At 46.9% G+C, this 21,381-nt stretch overlaps 1 protein-coding gene across 1 annotated transcript in view; it reads right to left on the reverse strand.

Moving 5' to 3' along the window:
* Nucleotides 1-21,381, reverse strand: part of ANO2 (anoctamin 2) — a gene marked incomplete at both ends in the record, with an annotated part of 319,797 nt that overhangs the window by 24,320 nt on the left and 274,096 nt on the right. Inside the window, one exon of the mRNA XM_082665221.1 lies at nt 13,172-13,317. Coding sequence (XP_082521347.1) covers nt 13,172-13,317 — 146 coding nt within the window. The remainder of the gene's footprint in view (nt 1-13,171; nt 13,318-21,381) is intronic.

A 21,381-nucleotide genomic window follows, 5' to 3' on the forward strand; every position in this document is an offset into this window, starting at 1 on the left:
GCCTTTGTAACGCACACATTTGGAGTCGTGTGACAGAATACAGAGGCTTCAGCACTGATGCTGTACAGACATTCTGGAAAGTTTCATCACTTACAGCTAAGGCAGCCTTGGGACTGGTTTTCTACATCAGTCTCTTTTGGAAACTTGGAAATTACCCAGGGTGGTCCCTACTGTCCACGACTAAAGAATATGAGAGCCGGAAGGAATCTTGGGTGTCACCTGTCATCACTCTCTCTGGAGCCTCAGTCTCTTCGACTCTTTATTTAGTAAGTGACCACGTTCACTCGGCCATTTCTAGGCTGCTCAGTGATGCCTGCAGCCAGCTCTTTCTGTTGTTCTTTATTCTCTCGCTCATTTGCAAGTCACTGAGACTTTGGGATATTTGTTACAAAGCATTATCATACTAGGAGTTGACTATTACAAGGGGGATTTTGCCTGACCTACCCAGATGATTTTACAAGTCCATCCATTTGTATTGCTGAACGAGACCTGCCCTTAGCGGGATAGCATCCCTTAATTAAAAGCACCTCAAAATAAGGAACCTTGGCCCCTGGGGGGAGGGGGAGGAGACAGACTGTCCCAGCTATATCAATACATCAGGGTGTCTGGAGAGCTTTGAAAATGGTGATATCTGTAGTATCTAATTATCACTTTGTCTTCAAGGTCCTCACTAAAGGATCACCTCTTTCATTCTTTATTCTTCTTCCTTCATCTTCAAGCTTTTATGGAGCACCTACTGTATGCCAGGCCCTGTGGTCAGGTGTTGCGAATAAGACACAACAAGAAGCTCCCATCACAATTTAGTGAATAACAGGAAGCTAAGTTGTTGGCCCTCAGTTGCGTCACTTATTTATTTGATAAAATGGTGATAAAACTTTACCAAGAGAGTCTTTTGGGACTAGTCACCAAACTCCTCTTAGAGGATTAAATTCCGGCCTACGTTTTTATGCCAAATTCCACTCTGTAGAAGTCAAAGGCTGTGAGTGTCCGGAGGCCTTAGCTCGCAGCTCTTAAAGCAACTAAAGAAATTCCTCTCGTCAGGCCTTGAGGAAAACTCCGCAACTGGGCTGTGAGGGGTCTGTGGTGAAGGAGCTTGAAGCCCGCTCTGAGGTGGGCGACAGTGATGATTAATGTCATGGCTGCTCCTGGGCCAGCATTCTTCCCTCCGCTCGGAGCCAGGGAAGGGGGATTGCCCTTGAAGTCCTTAGTAAGCTCTTCAGGAAAAGGGTTTGACATTGGAGATTCCCTCGAAAGCTGACCGCTCCCCTCCCAGGTTTTTGCAGCCTAATCCCTCCCTCTCCCTCTTGGGTTTCTCTTTGTCTGCGGCCAGCCCAGCCCCACCACCCATCCTGCCCATATGGGGCTCCCCACCACCACCGCCCCCACCTCAGGCCGACTCCCAGCCTCCCCTTCGCCTCGTGGCCCCTCCCCCCAGGCCTGCTGCGCCCCAGTTCCAGCTCAATTTAGAAGAACGTAAATATAATACATCTCTCCCTGCCCCCTCCCTCTTCCGATGACCTGCCTCACCGTTACAACCGACAGGCCCCAGTGGGCTCAGTGCACTTCCTGTCAGCATGGGTGGTCCTGGGGGTCACGGGGAAGGAAGCTGACAGCTGAGAGCAGGGCCAGGGATCACCGTGTCAGGCACACCAGAGGGAGTGGGCAGCTTCGGTTTCACTGCTCTCATTTTTGTTAAAGCCCAAGACAAGGGCCTTTCTGGGCCTGGGGAGGTCTATCCCGTTGGGACAGAAAGAGGAAGCCTCCCTCTGCCCCATGCCTCCACTGAAGTCCAAGTTCCTACTGGTCCTGATGGGATTCTCCTGTGGAATGGTCTGCAAAAGACTCTAGTCTCAGTTCCACTGATGGGTCTTCGGGGTGACCTGAAGCAACTTGTGTCACACCCTGGGCCTCTTGGTTTTGAGATGCACTGTCGAGCTGGTATGCATGAACTAGGATGTCAGCACTGGAAGGGGCCCTGGGGGTAATCTGGCCCAGGTAAGGGACCCTGGGGGTTACCTAAGTCAAGGAAAGGGACCCTGGAGGCGATCTGGCCCAGGTTAGGGACCCTGGGGGTGACCTGGCTTGAAAGTCTTAATTCTTATCAAGACACTCGATGAATGACGATTCTGCGCACCACTTGCTTCTGCTGGGGTAGTGAGGTCTTGTCCCTGCAGACACCTCCCTGCTCTCGCACTCAAAACTAATCTAGAAGTGTGGGCAGGTGAGGGTGACACTGACCCTGTTTTACCTTATGCTTTTTGAAATATATTAGCAGTGGTAGCAGCACATTACTGGTGACACATTACACAACTGGTTAAGACCACAAGCCAGGGGGTTGCACCTCGGCAAGGAAAAACTCATCATCTGGTCTAACTCCCTATGATACTGAGGAGGAAACGAGGTCCAGAAAGATGTTGCGACGTGTCCAAAGTCACCCTGCTGGATACAGGCAGAGCCAGATTCACATCCAAGACCCCTGAAGCCCTGGGAAGGCGGGAAGGAGAGATACTGCTCCCTTTACCCTACAGGGATCATCTGAAGATCCAAGGGGCTCTGAAGACAGGGGTGCAGAGAAATGGGAAGTCATGGTGTGATTGCCGTTGCCAAGCCTTAGGTATCCAGGGGGATGCAGAAACTATTGCTCCAGCAAGGTTCTGACGTCTGGGCTTCTGTCTTCTCTCCCACCAAGCTCTTTGGCAGCGCGCTACCTGTGAGCAGCATGGACGTGGAGGGGCTCACGTTACTCCTTCTCCTGTTTCCCTGGCTTAGCCCCCGGAAAGGAGCTCATAATAGGCCTGGGGTGGGGGAGGGGAGAAGGCAGCCGCGAAGGGGAGGGGCACAGGGGGCGTGGAAGGAGGCGGCGGCGAGAAAGAGAAAGAAGGATAACCGCCACCCTCCACAATCCACTCATGGGATGATCAGCCTGTTATGAGAGTTGACGCCAGCACTACTAGAATTTAAGATTGTTTCAGCCCGGATATGGCAAAGCTAGATAAAGGATACCCTCGTTTATTCAGTCACCCCTTTGCAGACTTCTCCAATGTTTTCCGGGCCCATGCAAGGCCCTGAAATTAGCTTCCAGTGGGGCATGGCTGTCTTGGGAGGCGGCTTGTCTGAAACCCTGTGAGGGAGGGGCGCTAAAATACTGTGGAAGGGGGGAGGGGCGAGGGGAGGGGAGGGAAGGGACCCTTTGAGGAGGAGCTGCCACAGAGCCGGTTTTGTCCACGGGGGTGAGAAGACACAGGGAGTGCCAGGGCAAGGGGCACAGACACGGCCAGGCAGAAACGGGGACGTGTGGGCTGTGGGTGAGGAGCAGTTGGGGGGCTCACTGTGGCGGCACTCAGGACGCATAAAAGAATCTCAGGGCGAATAACTGAAAAGCTGCCTCACCAGGGCCTTGCTCAGGATGTGGGGACGCTAGAGGCTTCTGAACAGTGGACGGTAAGACCAACACCACCGGAGCAGAAGAATCAGAAGGCTGCAGGCGGATGCTGGCGGCTGTGAGGGCGTGGCGGGGAAAGCACCAGGGCGGGAGGCGAAGAGGCTGAAGGAACAGGAAGGAGCGACTTCCAGAAACACCCCAGAGGAAGACCAGCCCTGCCAGAGGGGAGGTGTGCAGACAGCAGCGAAGGAACAGGAAGGAGCGACTTCCAGAAACACCCCAGAGGAAGACCAGCCCTGCCGGAGGGAAGGTGTGCAGACAGCAGCAAAGGAACAGGAAGGAGAGACTTCCAGAAACACTCCAGAGGAAGACCAGCCCTGCCGGAGGGAAGGTGTGCAGACAGCAGCGAAGGAACAGGAAGGAGCGACTTCCAGAAACACCCCAGAGGAAGACCAGCCCTGCCGGAGGGGAGGTGTGCAGACAGCAGCGAAGGAACAGTGATGTCTTGGCTTCTGAGCCAGGGGCCTGGAGGGTGGTGAGACCATAAATGTGGTGGAGAACCCGGAAAAGAGTCACGGAACCAAGTCTCTGAGCCGACGGGCTGAGAAGTGTTTTCCCCGAGATGCAGTCTCTTCCTGACCTCATCTGAAGTCTCAGAACAAGCCTGAGGGGGCTTCCCTGGTGGCGCAGTGGTTGGGAGTCTGCCTGCCAGTGCAGGGGACGCGGGTTCGTGCCCTGGTCTGGGAGGATCCCACATGCCGCAGGGCGACTGGGCCCATCAGCCACAATTGCTGAGCCTGCACGTCTGGAGCCTGTGCTCCGCAACGAGAGAGGTCGCGGTAGTGAGAGGCCTGTGCACCGCAATGAAGAGTGGCCCCCGCTCGCCGCAACTGGAGAAAGCCCTCGCGCAGAGATGAAGACTCAACACAGCCCAAAAACAAATAAATAAATAAATTTAAGAAAACAAGCCTGAGGTGGCAGCTGGGAGACAAGAGTCTTGCTCCAGTGCAGAGTCTGTCCTGCCTCTGTCGGCACTTTCTGGAGAACCCAAGGAAGCTCGGTGAGTGGGCAGTCACGGGCTGGGGGCAGAGGAGGACGGACAGTCCTCGGTCACACACCTCTGCTAAGGCACAAGGGAGCCAGAGACCCCCAGCCTCTCCGAAGCAAGCAGAGGGGGCTGCATTTGTTCTGTGACAAGGAGGCCCTTTCCTGTAACCGCTGGCCCATCACTCTCTGCCTCTAGCCCCGAGGTCCTGGAGGGCCCGGCCCCCCTTGTTGCCTCTGTGCCCCGAGTGCCTGCTCGGGGCCTGACACAGTATTGCCCCCGGCGTGGAGGGGAGGGGCGCTGCAGGAGCCAGGACGTGAAACTGGGCTGAGTTTCAGTCCAAGTCTGGGGGAGAACCCTGCCCTCTGCCCACTTCCACCGGGATCAGTGACTGGATCCCTGAAGGCCAAGGAGCAAATGAAAACCAGAAGTGACTTTTCTTGGAGGGAAACTCTCATGATAAACGTGTCTCGCTTTGGTCTTGGGAGATGAAAATTGCTGCATATAAAAAATAATAAAAAGGACTTCTCTGGTGGTCCAGTAGTTAATACTCTGCACTTCCACTGCAGGGGGCGCGGGTTCAACTCTGGTCAGGAACTAAGATCCCACATGCCGTGCAGCGTGGCCAAAATAATAATAATAATAATAAATATGACCACCACGAAATGGGAGGCCGGCCCAGATACCACGGGATAAAGAGCAAGGAGGCCTCAGTTTCTCTGCCACGGAAGGAAAGGGAGTGGGAGGAACATTCCTTCAAGAAATAGTTTATTTAGCCCTTACTATGTTCCAGGAGCAGGGCTGAGGGTTGCAGCCAGACAGGAGTGAGACTCAGTGTCTGCCCCAGAGCACGGCCATTTCCTCCTGTGCCAAAGCAGGTACAGGAGAAGAGAAGAACCGAGGATGGGAGAACTGAACAACGATTCTAGGAGATGTGTTTGAGCCTGAACAGCTCACCAAGAACTTGCAGCAGCAAACAGGCCAACACAGGCCAGTTTAGACCCACCAGACGTGCACACGTGGGTGTCCTCAGATGCTGCGCCGCCTAGCGGGTCTGAACTTCATCTGAAAGGACGTCAGTAACCAATGTTGAAGGATTCTAAGTAGAAAAGATAATACGTTCTGGATTGCCTTTTAGAAAAGCTCTTTTAAAAGCTGGGAAGGAAAAGGCAAAGAGGGAGTGGAGAAAGAAGCAGTTAGGATGCATTTGCAGTCATTCAAAGGAGGAAGGGGGAGGACTTACATGGAAATCCAAAATTCTTCCTAGAGACTGTAGACCAAGAAAGCCACCCTGTCATATCAGTAAACAAAGGATGCTGGGGCCATCAAGCCATCAGCCACTGCAGTCCCCATACTGTGCACCCTGAGGGGATTCAGGATGGGGAAAGAAACCAGGATACTGGCCCCAGATAGCTGAGGTGCATATCAAAGGAATGATTTCAGTGAGCCCAGACTCCTGCCTCTTCCTGTACAGTCCTGAGCAAAGTGCTAAATTCTTTAACTTGAGATGTCTGCTTTTTCCTTAATTAACAGTAATCTTTTGATGCTCCAACTACTTGTTTTTTGTTTGTTTTCTTGTTTTTTGCATAAGTCTCCCAGGCTTAGAAGTCCTCCGCGTACCTGCCGAATAAGACGTAATTCTCAACTCTTAGGTGCTGCAATGTTTTTTTCAGTCGACAAGGCAAAGCCAGTGAGGTAAATAGAGTCTGGATCTTCCGGAGCAGGCCTCTCCCCAGCTAGATGTGCTGCAAAGTCAGAAAGGAGTCACGGAAGAGAAGTCAGGGTCTACGCCAGTTCACGGATGCGTCTCCCGAATGCTGAAGTTCAAATTTGCAACTTGGTGAGACAACTTGGGTGCAGCTGCAAGGGTGCAGATGCCCTGGTCTCTGGGGGGAACCTGCCCATGCGTTTCCATCCGCGAGGTCATTCTTACATGTCTTGGTGGGCATATCCAGAGAGCAGGGGAGACTGACAGCTCTTGCCCCTTCAAAATAACAATCTGACCTTTACTCCTAATAAATAAGGAAATGTGCAACCACCAGTGCACCTCCTTTTCTATTCGGGGTTTGACAGGACTGTAAGCTCATGACTGAGAAAAATGAGACCCCCTATGATGACAAAGTCAATGACAAGAAGAAATTCATCTCCTCGCCCACATGAATGGCCTGAGGGCCTCAAAGCTTGGGCTGCATTTAGGAAACCAGAGGAGGCTCTAAGAGGGATAAATTGAATTCCGGAGTCAGGAAGACAATAGTGATTATTTCTTGGATGACTAGAGGAACAAACATTTGTGGGTTTGAGATAAACAGATGACAAAAAAGCCCATCTGAGACGCCAGACTTGACAAGCAGAGCCCTAAGACCTTTGTGTTCTCTGGAGGGACAAGTATCTTGGAATGTTTATATCTCAGGCTTCTGAGTGTGATTCTTAGAACTGTCTTGGAATCTCGTACCCTCAGTCTTTAAACATTACTGTCTGATCCTACTGCCTGATGGGATGGGAGGAACCTCCAGGGCTCACTACATGCAGGGGCTTCAGACTGTTTTTAGTCAATTCCTAGATTAAAGAGAAAGAAACCAGACACCTGACACTAACAGCGGCAGCTGACTGTCACTGAGAGAGTATCCAGACCAAGTGTTTTAACTACTCCAGATTCATCTCCTGGTTTTCAGAAGCATCCTACAAGGTAGGTGCTATTTTCATCAAAAGATGCCACTTTTCAGGTGAGGTAATCTGGCCTGGCTGACCTGAAGCCTCAAGCCATTGTAGGACAGGAAGCCCGGCAGTTGACCCCAGAGCCAGCCCACCCTTAACCACACTTAGCCTACACTGCTAGATGAAGTCATTGTTTGGTAAAGTTTATTCTGCGGCCTAGTCTTTGATCGTACATGGGATCAAATACTCCCTGAAAGGGTGAAGAGGATAATCCAGAGATATTAGGGATGAAAGACATCTAACTCAGAAACATTGTCCTGGGACCTCCCTGGCAGTCCAGTGGGTAAGACTCCATGCTGCTAATGCAGGGGGCCCGGGTTCGATCCCTGGTCAGGGAACTAGATCCTGCATGCGTGCTGCAACTAAGAGTTTGCACGCCACAAATGAAGATCCCACATTCTGCAACTAAGACCCGGAGCAGCCTAAATAAAAACATAAATAAATGTTTTTGAAAAAAAGGAACACTGTCCTTGCGCTTACAGAAAATACAAAATAAAATAGTCATGTCTCTAAAATGATTGGTAACTTAGCAAAATGGCCTAAAGGGTTCTGTGAGTTTCTGTGGAACCCAGCATGGAAAGCCCATGTGTGGTCCAGGCTTCATCCCCGCAGACAAGGCTGAATCAATATCAACCTGAATTGTTGGAGAGACTGTCCTGGTCTCTAAACTTGTTCTTCCCTCTGGGTGCCTTATAAATGATTCATGAATGAAAGAATGAATATGAACAAATGAATGTGTCCACCTGTGCTTCCTCATTCCCTCTCCGTTCCCCTCCTGCACTAGCTGCCCATTTTCCTCAAGAGAAACAGAGCTCATACATCGTCACAGCACCGACCAAGATTTTACACCTGCTCCCTACGGCCTGATGCAAAATGCAAACTTGTCAGGTCTTCCTTAGAGTTCTCCAATAATCCCTGGTCTTTCTCTGTTCCCTCCCTACCCCAAAACCATCATTTGCTTTGTCAACAGCTACTCACGGCCATGAGACTCTTTGGACTTGCCAGTCCTCTGCCTTGGAATGCTCTCCCTTACTCAGATTATTAATAAGTGGACCCTCAGAATCAGAAGGGACCTTGTGGATCAAGACCAATCTCCTACCTGGAGCTGGAAACCTCTTTTTTTTTTTTTTTTTTTTTGTGATACGTGGGCCTCTCACTGTTGTGGCCTCTCCCGTTGCGGAGCACAGGCTCCGGATGCGCAGGCTCAGCGGCCATGGCTCACGGGCCCAGCCGCTCCGCGGCATGTGGGATCTTCCCAGACCAGGGCACGAACCCATGTCCCCTGCATCAGCAGGCAGACTCTCAACCACTGCGCCACCAGGGAAGCCCTGGAAACCTCTTTAGAACATCCTTGACCCACCATCAACCAAGCCCTGCTTTGAAAACGACCCTTCCACTTAAAATTATTAAAAACTTACCTCTGTTAAGAAACCTGCCCTCATTAATAAATAAAGGCATTCATTCCCTCACTCGTCTTTGTTTATCAGACATGTTGAGTGCCTGTCACGTGCCAGGGAATGTGCTGGGCTCTGGGGGACATGAAAAGTCATGGGCGTCACTCACTGCTCTTTAGACGGGTCTGCAAAAGAATGGCTATTACCATAATTCTGTAGGATACACCATCAGTGTGTGCACCAAATGCAACACTGGGACAGAAAAGCAAACAGTTAATGATTCCTCTCAGCAGGAATGGGCTTAGGAAGACTTCACCGAGGAAGCACTGTGAAAAGCTAACTCTTAAAGGATGAGTCTGGAATATTCACGTCAACAGGTAGAATGAGGTGGGCATGGGGGCTGGGAATCTCAAGCTGAAAGCACACTGACCATTCTGTCATTACCACTTGACTTCAGGGTAATAAATAACTGGTACCCATCGGAAGAGTATTTCGTACATGGTCTATGGCGAAGGGAATTGGTCTAGTCCTTTCAGAAAGCAATTTGGTAAAACAAATCAAGAACCATACAATGGCCATCCTTTAGATGTAGCCATCACATCTGGGGGAGTATATCTTGAGGAAGTAATTACAAATGTGGAAAAGATTACATGCATGAAAATAATATATACTGGATTTGTGAAAATAGGGGAAAAACTGGAAACTGAGCCTCCAATTCACTTCCTTGGAAGATAGGTAAATAAACTATGATCCATTTATTAGAGGGTTGATTTATTATGCAGCTGTTTGTTTTAAATATTATATGACAATTTGGAAATATTTATTCATATAAGGCTAACTGAAAAAAGAGAAATGTGTGCATATGATCACAACTTTATTTTTTAACTCATAAATATTTAAAATATTTAAATGTTTAACATATGTGTTACTCTTAGAGGAAAACATAGGCAGAAGACTCTATGACATAAATCACAGCAAGATCCTTTTTGACCCACCTCCTAGAGAAATGGAAATAAAAACAAAAATAAACAAACGGGACCTAATGAAACTTAAAAGCTTTTGCACAGCAAACGAAACCATAAACAAGAAGAAAAGATGACCCTCAGAATGGGAGAAAATATTTGCAAATGAAGCAACTGACAAAGGATTAATCTCCAAAATTTACAAGCAACTCATGCAGCTCAATACCGGAAAAACAAACAACCCAATCCAAAAATGAGCAGAAGACCTAAATAGACATTTCTCCAAAGAAGATATACAGACTGCCAACAAACACATGAAAGAATGCTCAACATCACTAATCATTACAGAAATGCAAATCAAAACTACAATGAGATATCACCTCACACCAGTCAGAATGGCCATCATCAAAAAATCTACAAACAATACACGCTGGAGACGGTGTGGAGAAAAGGGAACCCTCCTGCACTGTTGGTGGGAATGTAAATTGATACAGCCACTGTGGAGAACAGTATGGAGGTTCCTTAAAAAAATAAAAATAGAATTACCATATGTCCCAGCAATCCCACCACTGGGCATATACCCTGAGAAAACCATAATTCAAAAAGAGTCATGTACCACAATGTTCATTGCAGCTCTACTTACAATAGGACATGGAAGCAACCTAAGCGTCCATCGACAGATGAATGGATGAAGAAGATGTGGCACATGTATACAATGGAATATTACTCAGCCATAAAAGGAAACGAAATTGAGTTATTTGTAGTGAGGTGGATGGACCTAGAGACTGTCATACAGAGTGAAGTAAGTCAGAAAGAGAAAAACAAATACCGTATGCTAACACATATATATGGAATCTAAGAAAAAAAAAGGTCATGAAGAACCTAGGGGCAGGACAGGAATAAAGACGCAGACCTACTAGAGAATGGACTTGAGGACATGGAGAGGGGGAGGAAGGGTAAGCTGGGACGAAGTGAGAGAGTGGCATGGACATACCACTACCAAATGTAAAACCGATAGCTAGTGGGAAGCAGCCGCACAGCACAGGGAGATCAGCTCGGTGCTCTGTGGCCACCTAGAGGGGTGGGATAGGGAGGGTGGGAGGGAGACGCAAGAGGGAGGAGATATGGGGATATATGTATATGTATAGCTGATTCACTTTGTTATAAAGCAGAAGCTAACACACCCTTGTAAAGCAATTATACTCCAATAAAGATGTTAAAATAAATAAATAGGAATATTTTTATTTAAAAAATAAATAAAATAAAATATGTGTTATTTAAAAATAACAAAAGGGGCCTAAGATATGACACCAAAATGCTACCAAAAGTTGGGCTTGAAAAAGGAAAGTTCTGGGAGACATGCTTCCTTCTGTTTTCAAACTTTTTGTTTCATGGTTGTTTTGTTCCCTCTTAACCTGTAAGTAGTTTGCTTGTTTGTTTAATCTATGGAATGAATTTTACTCTCTACAATCTTGGGGTGAACTTCTTCCAAAAATCACCAAGTCTTCTACTTCTTGTTTTTCCTGTCTTCTCATGACTTGGTAAGTGCCCGAGTCTGAACATGGCACAGTGCGTGACTGTTTAGTGACAGTGGCTGACGAAGTACAACATGTTTTCCTATACCCTGCCTTCCTGGGGCCTCAAGACCATTAGGAGAAACAGCAACACTTGACACAGCTTTTGTTTGTGCTACACACTCTTCTACGCACTTCACAGACATTAAGTCATTATATATATATATATATATATTTTTTTTTTGCGGTACGTGGGCCTCTCACTGTTGTGGCCTCCCCCGTTGCGGAGCACAGGCTCCGGACGCGCAGGCTCAGTGGCCATGGCTCATGGGCCCAGCTGCTCTGCGGCATGTGGGATCTTCCCGGACCGGGGCACGAACCTGTGTCCCCCGCATCAGCAGGTGGACTCTCAACCACTGCGCCACCAGGGAAGCCCAATTCATTATATATTGATACAACAATCCCATGAAGTTAGGCTTAGGACTAGGGTTAGGGTTAGCCATTTACCCAAAGCCATCTAGCTAGTTGGTGATAGAGCCAGGATTTGAACCCAGGGAGTATGGCTCAAGGGTCTCTGCTCTTAATCACTCAAGACAGGGAGCTTTGAAATAGCCAGCTCTCTGTACAGACAGGCAGACAGGCATTAACACCTACACAGATAACTGCGTGGTTGGGGGGAGGGGCTGGAGATGGAGGGTGGAGTTTGAAAGACAGAGCTATGGGGGTTCTAGCGTAAGCCCCTTCCCGAATGGAAGCCTCAATCTGGCATCGATCTCTTTCTGAGAGGATGGCAGGCGCAGAATGACATCTGAAATCTGAGCGGTCATCTCTGCGTAAATACAGGGCTCAGTGTTGGAGAGGGATGACAGGTAGCCCTCAGCGAGAGGCAAAAAGCATCAGAGAGCTGTGTGTTTACACACACTGTGTCTTGATATTCTCTTTGTCTATTGTTCTTGAGGCAGACACAATGAATGTTTCTTCTCTGGGGCGTTTATTCAGATGACAAAGCTCAGGCTTTGCCTGGAATTGTAGAGACCCCAGAACTCGAACAGAACTTTGTTGACCATCTCATCTAGACCTTGTCCATCCCTCTACCCTTAACACACACACACACACACACACACACACACACACACACACACACACACTCTCTCTCTCTCTCTTATGAAGACAGAGGATACGTATCCATTAGAAATAACAAGTGAGGTACCTGGTACACAGAGGCGTTAGTAGCCCCTGTTAAAAGGAATTAACCAAAGAAGGCAGGAGTCATTATGCAAACACAATGAGGGCCCAATGATATGAAGTCCTGAGTGATTCTTTCGTTGGATCTGACTCATGTTTCTCCATTCACTCTAGATTGAGTCAATGTTTACATGATATGTCTGCCCTCTCGGTCCTATGTTTTTAATTCATTAGTTCCAAGTCTTGGAAACAGGCTACTCAAATATTCACCCCAGTGAAAGCTCAGGGTTATTAATAAGCAGACAAGTGTTTGCAGGCAGCTGGTCCGAGCTGGGACACTGCTCACGATGGAGAACACGTGGCTTCCGAACCACGTCTGAAATGACCGTGTTCTGTTGGCCTGCGCTGCACGCGCTCCTACTCTTAGGGCCTCATCCAAGAACAGTCAGAGGCTATAACTAGAAATCTTCCTCTCACCCCCTACCCAAAACATCCCCGCCATTTTTAGAGGAAAGATGACATTTTCCCCAGCCCCGCCTGATCAGTGAGGGACTCTCCTACATTCTCCTCGTCAAGGTTTATATGTCCTTGTCCCAAGGGTCAGAGGACTACTTTCCTTGTTCTTAGCGGAAATTCCATTCTTAAATATCAGACTTCCCAATTTGCCTCTCATGGTAGAAACCACGGGAAGGAACCCGAGAGACGACACCTGTCATTTGACAGATGAAGACAGGTGGCCCCCAAAGAAGAAGGGACCCTTTGAGGATCAAGTTGGTGATGAGATGCTGCCGGTTCGCAGACCAGGGCTCCTTCTGCCCACACCCTCCTCAACTTCCACGTGGCACTGAAGGCGACACCGTGTCACCAGGAAGCCCGGGAAGGAGCAGAGGCTGCCTCAGTTATTTTCCTAACCCTCCCCCTGACCCCCTCATCTGAACGCACCCCCAGTGGAAGGAAAGCCCATGGGCTCTTACTCATTTCCATGTACTCTGGCGTCAGTCCAGTGTGCGGTTCCAGGCTGTAGTCTAGACCCCACTGCTCTGGGTGCTTTGAACAGGCGGAGTCAGCTTGTCCAGGCTCTGCCTCACCTTTCAGCTTCCGAAATAATTTCTTTAGCTTCCTGGAAAAGAAAGGGATCCGTCACCAAGAGCCTCTGGAGGAGAGGGTTAGTTCTTCAGCCAGAAAGGAGAAAAACAACTAAGTTATGATACTGGAGCCATCTCTCATCTAAGGACAGAGAGAGGAACACTAAGGAGACTACTTTTCTCTTAAAGACAGTCCCAGGAGGTCCTTTGTCGGGATAATAAAAGGGTCATCCGGCAAAGGACCAAGTTTCTTCAAACCCGAAGAAACTTTTAATTCTTCCTGCTGTTTGATAAGCAACAGGAGTGTTGGCCCTTCCTGTCCTATTTTCTAACGGGTGATCTGTCCACCCTCTTCATGGGGAAGGGAGGGTGTTTAGAAAGTAGCAGAAAGATGCCATCTTCCCACCTCAAACATTTTCATGTGTTAATAACATGAATAGCGTATGTCCATTAAAGCCAAGCTAAACGTTGTCCACCATTGCTATGGGGTGAATCGTATCCCCCCAAATTCATATGTTGAAACTCAGAGCCCCAGTGTGACCATATGTGAAGACAGGGCTTTTAGGAAGTACTTATGGTTAAATGGGGTGATAAAGGTGGGTCCTAACCCAAAGGATTGTTCGCCTTGTAAGAAAAGGAAGAGACAGCAATCTCTCTCCACCGTGTGAGGTCACAGTCATCTGAAAGCCAGGAAGAAGGCCCCCACTAGAAACCAAACCCTGCCAGTCCTTACCTTGGATTTTCCAGCCTCCAGAACTGCGAGAAAACACATTTCTGTTGTTTAAGCCCCCCAGTCTATGGTATTAGTTATGGCAGCCTGAGTAGACTAAGTCAACCACATTCAGGACATTTTTGGTCTAGAATGAGAACAAGACAATAATGGCCCAGCCTCTTGGGATTGGTATGAGGATGAAGTGAAACAGTGTTTATACCATCCTCAGCACAATATCTGGACATAGTAAGCATTCAATAGATGCTAGCTATTATTATTTTTAATATTAAATGCTAAGATTAATTAAATGCCTGAAGGTACGACCTTTTCATTCCTCCCACTGTTACACAATACACAGAGAATGAAATGAGGATAAGGAGTGAGGTCCCAGTTCTGCTGATCGGTCTAAGAGGAAGTTTCTAGGAGACTGTGGAAGGAGAACTAACAGCAGAACAGTCAGAAGCATAAACCTGAAATGTTTAAAGGGACTGTGCCTATAACTTAAGGTTGTTTTTACCATTTTACAGCTGGGAGGGCTGAGACTCAGAGTGGCTAGGGGTTGCTTGCAGCCCAAAGCCTGGCATAAGGACCCAGGTCTTCTGGCTCTGGCCCAGGTTTCTTTTCCTCCACAATTCACGGTCAAGGTCTCCATGAAGGAGACTTGGGATGGACACATGGAATTCATGAGAGCAAGAACCAAAAAGAGAAGGGGAACCGAGCGGATGGGAAGCAGAAGATCACCCTTCCTTCCCACGTGAGTCTCCAGCCGCCCCTCTGTTCGAACCTGCTGTGGCTATCGCTCATTCAGGGGAAATCTCTGATTGTTCTGGTCTGTAGCTTATAGTTCCCGATAATCCTAAATTGAAATCTCAGCTCTTCACTCCCTGGTGTGTCAGATAATCTCTTTAGCCTCAGTTTCCTCCTTACTAAATGAAGATGATGCTAAAAGATAGGTCCTAGAACCAATTCAATGAGATAAGGTATATAAAGGCAATTTAATAGCAACCATGTTTGGAACAAGGTAACTGCTCAATAAATGTTAACTATCATTAATGTAAAAAAACAAACTAAAATAAAGGGATTGTAAAGTCCATGTTCCATCCGAATGCAGGAATCCTCCCCACACACACATCCTCACACAAGGCCATCCAACCCCTGTGTAGCTCTTTCCAGAGGAGCACTCACGAAATCATTAGGCATCTCATTCTATCGTTAGAAAGTGTTCAGGCAAGTAGTGGGAATCCCATGGTTCAAAATAATGTTTTGATCGGTGCCTTGTCCAATACCACTGCCATCAAGAAGCCTGTAGTATTGTGGTATGGGTAAAAGTCTGATCTTGGATGTCAGGAAGTTGTTCTTTAAAAATCTATAGTTTTACAACTCACCAGTTATATTTTCTTGGGCAAGTTATGAAAACTCCATAAGCTTTAGTTTTCTTATCTATAAGATGAGAAAATAAATATTAACTGGCCCATTGGGTCAGTTAAAGGAGATAATCTATGTAACATGCTTAATTTAGGGCTTGGTACGTGTCAAGAGCTCCATAAATATATCGTCCTTATCACTGTCATCCTCATCATCACAGGAGGATCTAAAGAATGAGTTGAGATCCACAGAATCAACAGTAAAATAAAATATTTCATGATAAGATAGCAAGCAACGATTCTGTGATCACAAGAAATTAAGAAAAGCCTAGATGGAGGCTGAAGATTCTGAAGCCACATAGTATGAAGTGGCTGAGACCCTGTCTGTGAGTTGGGACAGAAGGACAGGATGAAGAAAAAACATAAAGAAGAGAGAGACAAGAAAAGAAGGGAGGGAGAGAGGGAAGGAGGAAGGGAAGGTCTACAACCAGAACTCAAATTAAGACTTTTCTGCCAAGTACCAGGAATCAGAAAACTCGGCCACATCTTTAGTAAAGAATACTAAATGGGGCTTCCCTGGTGGCGCAGTGGTTGAGGGTCCGCCTGCCGATGCAGGGGACACGGGTTCATGCCCCGGTCCGGGAGGATCCCACATGCCACGGAGCGGCTGGGCCCGTGAGCCATGGCCGCTGAGCCTGCGCGTCCGGAGCCTGTGCTCCGCAACGGGAGAGACCACAACAGTGAGAGGCCTGCATACCACACACAAAAAAAGAATAGTCATGGAAAATTGAACACATGCGTATATCCCTGTCCACTTCTGAAATGCTACCAAAATGATAGTGAATGAATTTTAAAATGTATAAAACCACAAGGTTAAAGAAAATAGTCATGACTACAGTAGAGTATGAGAGATATTAATGACCATCTTGGAAGATGAACAGTGAATGAAGGAGTTAGCAAAGCTGTGATGGCTGAATACCAAGTACCTACAGTGGAAGACAGAAGGGAAAAGCAAGTCAACTCATGCTGAAAAATCTCAGACAGGCTCAGGAATTGCAGGCACCAGGTATCAGCAAAGGCAGGAGGTAGGGATTAGTCAAGGCACTATTAAAGGAACAGCAGACCCTAATCTCTCTGTCCACCATATTGCCCAAGTGACCACCACTTCCCAACACCAACAGGAGCAAAAAGTTTATTCAGAGAAGAAAATGAACCAGGGAAACTCTGGATCTGACATAAATCCAATAAAATGATAGGAAGTTAAAAATCAATAACCTCTTAGGGAAAAAAGAAAATAGAACTAAAGACAAATATATGGGCAAGAGGAAAGAAAAGAGAAGGAAATTAATCAGTCTATGAACTTCAACATTTACGCAGAGAGAGAAGACAGAGAAAATGGTGGGGAAGAAACTACAAGAGAAATATAAGAAAATGTCCCAGAGGTGAAGGACATGCACTTTTTTTTAAAAAAAATTTTTTTGGCCACACCACACGGCATGTGGGATCTTAGTTCCCCAACTACGGATCGAACCCACACCCCCTGCATTGGAAGTGCATAGTCTTAACCCCTGGACCGCCAGGGAAGTCCCAGGACATGCACTCTCTGATTTTAAGGACCTACTCACCAAAATGAAGAAAGAAAAGATCTCCACCAAAGCATATCACCTTGAGATTTCAGAACGCTAAGAAGAAAGAAAAGGATTCTAACAGCTTCCAGGTCCAGAAGGACAAAGATAGATTCTCTAAAAATTATAAGCAAAAGGATATTAGAATTCTCAACATCAGCCCTTTACAATAGAAAACTCCAGGGAAATGTATTGAGAAGGCAAATGATTTTTAGCATAGGATTTTATACCTAGCCAAAGTATACAACGAGTGCAAAGGCAGAATGAAGACATTTTCAAACATGCAAATTTTCAAAAAAGATATATTTCTATGCCTCCATCCTCATGAAGTTCCTGGAGGATGAATTTCGCCAACCAATAAAGCAATAGAGAAAACAGTATGGAATCTGGCAAAGAATCCACCAGAAAAAGAAGTGTTGGACCTAACAGGGATTGATAGCTGTATGGAAGGTTTAGTGAACAAACACTTCCGGTCTAAACAGGATAATGGAGGGTTCCTAGAGGATGGTCTCAAGGAAAAAATAAGTGTGACCAATAAGACATCTGATGTGTTTAAAAAGAATGAAATATTGCCATTGGCAGCAACATGGATGGACCTAGAGATTATCATACTAAGTGATGTAAGTCAGAGAAAGACAAATATGATATCACATATGTGGAATCTAAAAAATAATACTAATGAATCTATACACAAAACAGAAACAGACTCACAGACATAGAAAACAAACTTATGATTACCAAAGGGAAAAGGGACGGGAGGGATAAATTAGGAGTTTGGGATTAACAGATACAAACTATTATACATAAAATAGATAAACAATAAGGATTTACTGTATAACACAGGGAACTATATTCAATATCTTATAGTAACGTATGGTGAAAAATAAACTGAAAAAGAATATATACACATATATGGCTGAATCACTTTGCTGTACACCTGAAACTAACACAATATTGTAAATAAACTATATTTCAATTTTTAAAAATGATAAGGCAAAACCCAAAAAATAAATAAGAAATAAAAGACATCTGATGTGTTTAATGAGGTAATTAAGCTGGGAAAGTGGACACTTAAACAAGTGTCACCAATATGGTATAATGAGTATTATAAAGGGAGAGATTTAGGGAATCATGGGTAACCTAACCTGCAAGGTTTCCCTGGGGAAAAGCTGTGTAACCCAACCGAAGGATGAAAGATGATAGAAGCAGCATGGGAAAGTGAGAGAGAGCTGTGGAAGGGGAAGGCGTGTGTTCTAGGCAGAGGGAATTATTTGTGCAACAGCCAAAGACAGTGCGAGGATGGTCACTGCAGGGAATAAAAGGAGACCCAAATGTTCGGAGCATGAAGTAGGAGAGAAAGTGATGAAAGATGACTTGAGAGGTAGCACAAGTTCATGAAGATGGCCTTGTAAGCCATGTGGATGTGGCGGTTCAAGTGAGAGATCAGGGTAGCAGAGGCCAGGATGATTGCCATGGCCATGGAAGAAAGCAGAACGAGACACGTTTAGGAGGCGCGGTTAAGAAGCTGGTGGGGAATTGCAGTTGGGAAGGGAAGAGGAACCGAGGATGACCCCTCAAAGTCCTTGGCCGTGTGGGTGGGTGGTGGCAGAGTTCGCTAAACTGGGGGACACAAGAGGAGAGGGGGAGGAGAAGTTGTTGAGATGGAGGGTTTCATGAGACAATTAAGTAGGGATGTCTAGTAAACAGTTATATGTGGTCTAGAGCTCTGAAAACAGGTCCGGGTTGGAGCTAGAGACCCAAGAACCATCACGGAAAGAACAATGGAAACTCTAGCAACGAACACCTCCTATGGGTGGCGTGGAGGGGAAGGAGCCTTCAGAGGGCAAGGAAAGAGCAGTCACAGGAAGAGATGCTCGACTGTGAGACCCTGTGGCAACGAAGGCCAGGGCAGAGGACGGCCTCAGGAAGGACACCGCGGTCAGCCATGCAATACGCCGTGGGGGGGTCCAAACAGCCACAAATAGTTCTTACGAACCTCTCCTTACCGGGAGTCTCCCTCCTGGAGATCTCAGCGCCCATTAAAAACATTAATAAAGGAAGTCCCTCGAGAGCAGGATTTAAGAGGAATCCTGCACGTCGTATAACACACAGACAGGGCGTTTGGAAAACTTCACATTATGATTCCTACCTATGATGCATTCGTTTGTTAAAATAACTCCTTTGAGGTTACCCTTGTCTCCTTTTCATCTGCTCTGTCTCTGTCCCTTGTGAATGACAAGTCTGAGAAACTCTGTCCAGAAGCCTCTGAGCCTTTCCCCTGCATGTGCCCCACAGGCTCACCCTGAGACCACGGTGACTGTCGGTCACGCCTTGGCCTCCTGGCTGCAGGATCCAGGCCCCAGGAGTCCTCCACAGACCCTGGCTTCACAGACCTCGAGCCTCGTGAAAGAAGGCAGAAGCAAGCCTGCCATGGGCCGAAGAAGAGAAACACATCAGCCTCGGAGCTGTGTATTCCTCTTCTTGACACAGGACAGGATTCAACTTTGTTCTTAAACCTCTGATTCACAGCCATATTCCACTGTATTGAGGGGAACACACAGCTTCCCTTGCCTGTGATGGCTTTAAAGAGAGACTGTTTCATGTCTTTAAATACAATATTTATCACATTTATCACAAAAAGAAGAAAGTTTATGAAATCTTCCTGGTTGTGTGCAGGGGTATATTGGCTATTTTGGGGTGTGATCTGGTGCTTCTAGCAAGAATAGGGACTGGGGGACATTTTGCCAGCGGAAGTATTAATTCATCAGCTCTGTCCATCTCAGACGTCACTCAGGAAAGAATCTGGCACCTGAAAAAGAGCATTTACCCTTACACACACACACACACACACACACACACACACACACACACATTTATCTCCCTGAATGATTAAAGGCCATTTCCAATTTTGCTTCATGGAATACTAGAGCTGAGTTTGAGATAAAATTATAGCGAGGACTTGGGATGTGCTGTGGCGTGTTTGGGGGCACCATGACGCCTGGATCCAAAGTCCATTTTGCACAAACACATATGGGAAAGGTGGTGTGTGTGTGGCGGGGGAGATGAGGAAAATCCCATCAATGGACTCAGATCATAAATAGCACAAGATCGGATTCTGCCCCGCGAGCCGGCCATGTCTGAAGTTATCTCAGACGGAGCTGCCAATGAGCATTATTCTGGAGCCTGTTGTGCTGAAAACCACCTGGCTCCCCTCTGGAAAGCATCTTCACAACTGTGTCAGGCCCCAGGAGCCTGGGGATGTGTGAGTGGGGAGAGTCCAAGGCCAGGCCACACAACTTCAGCTTCATCTAGTATCATGTCCTCATTGCCCGTGAAGAGTTACTGCTCCCAGTTTCGCTGCTTCCTCCGAAAGCACTTCATTTTTCCATCTCCAGGGCCTAGCAAAAGTGGGACATGCTTCTGTCTGGACGGTGCTGGCCTTCCATGGTGGCCCTGTCTGGGGCACCTGCCAGATTTAGGGGTAGCAAAGGGAGAGGTCTGGAAGCTGAAGATGCTTATCTTGGTCCCAAAGGACAGGTGTACAGTATTCATGGACATGCCTGGTATCTGTGCCAGCCCCGTGGAGGCCTGCGGGGTTAAAAGGCAAGAATATTGTGCTGAGTCAGTGTCTCCCAAGCAAAGGACACGTGCCACTAGCAGCTCATGTGATGTTTTTGGAAGGTCACTAGACTTGGCCTAACATCTCATTAGAGCACCTGGAAGAATTATTCACTGCTCTCAGCTCATCCCTCTGATTGCAGTCCAGGAGAAAACCCCAGCCTGCTGCTGGTATGTCTTTAACAACTCCCCGGGACTCGTGCAACTTCTTTTTCAGTAAAGAGAACGCAGATCTTAGGCTAACTTCATGGATTAATAATGGATCAGTTTTATTGTATTTCTTTCTACTATTTGCTATTCAGGGTAACTGATAGTGTTAGTTTTCCACTTTCAGAATGTGATGCACTTAAAAAGTGAATTGGTTTAGAGGAAATTAATATGCAAATAGCTGTCTAGGTAGGTAATGGAAAACAATTTAAAAGTTGGCTGACAAATGACTAAAGATTGGGAAACAATCTAATGCAAGAAGCCTACTGGACTGGTCGACTCAAGAAGACACTAGAATTTGTAGTGGTGGTGCTTTTAGCAATACACACACATGCACGCACACGCACACGTGCACGCACATGCACGCACAGAGAATCTAAGGAGAACCGTGCACCCTTAGGGAGTTAGATAAATTACAGCCGACTACCTGGCTTACCAGCAAAGCCAGTTCAACAGTCTTTAACATTTTAAAATTCGCTTTGGCAGAATCTCAGCAAATTGCTTTCAGAAGTAAATAACAAACACGAAAAATGATCAATTTATGTGTATAACCATATTTTTTTTACCCCAAAT

This window comes from Grampus griseus (genome assembly GCF_964374135.1).
Source record: "Grampus griseus genome assembly, chromosome: 11".
NCBI classification, from domain to species: domain Eukaryota; kingdom Metazoa; phylum Chordata; class Mammalia; order Artiodactyla; family Delphinidae; genus Grampus; species Grampus griseus.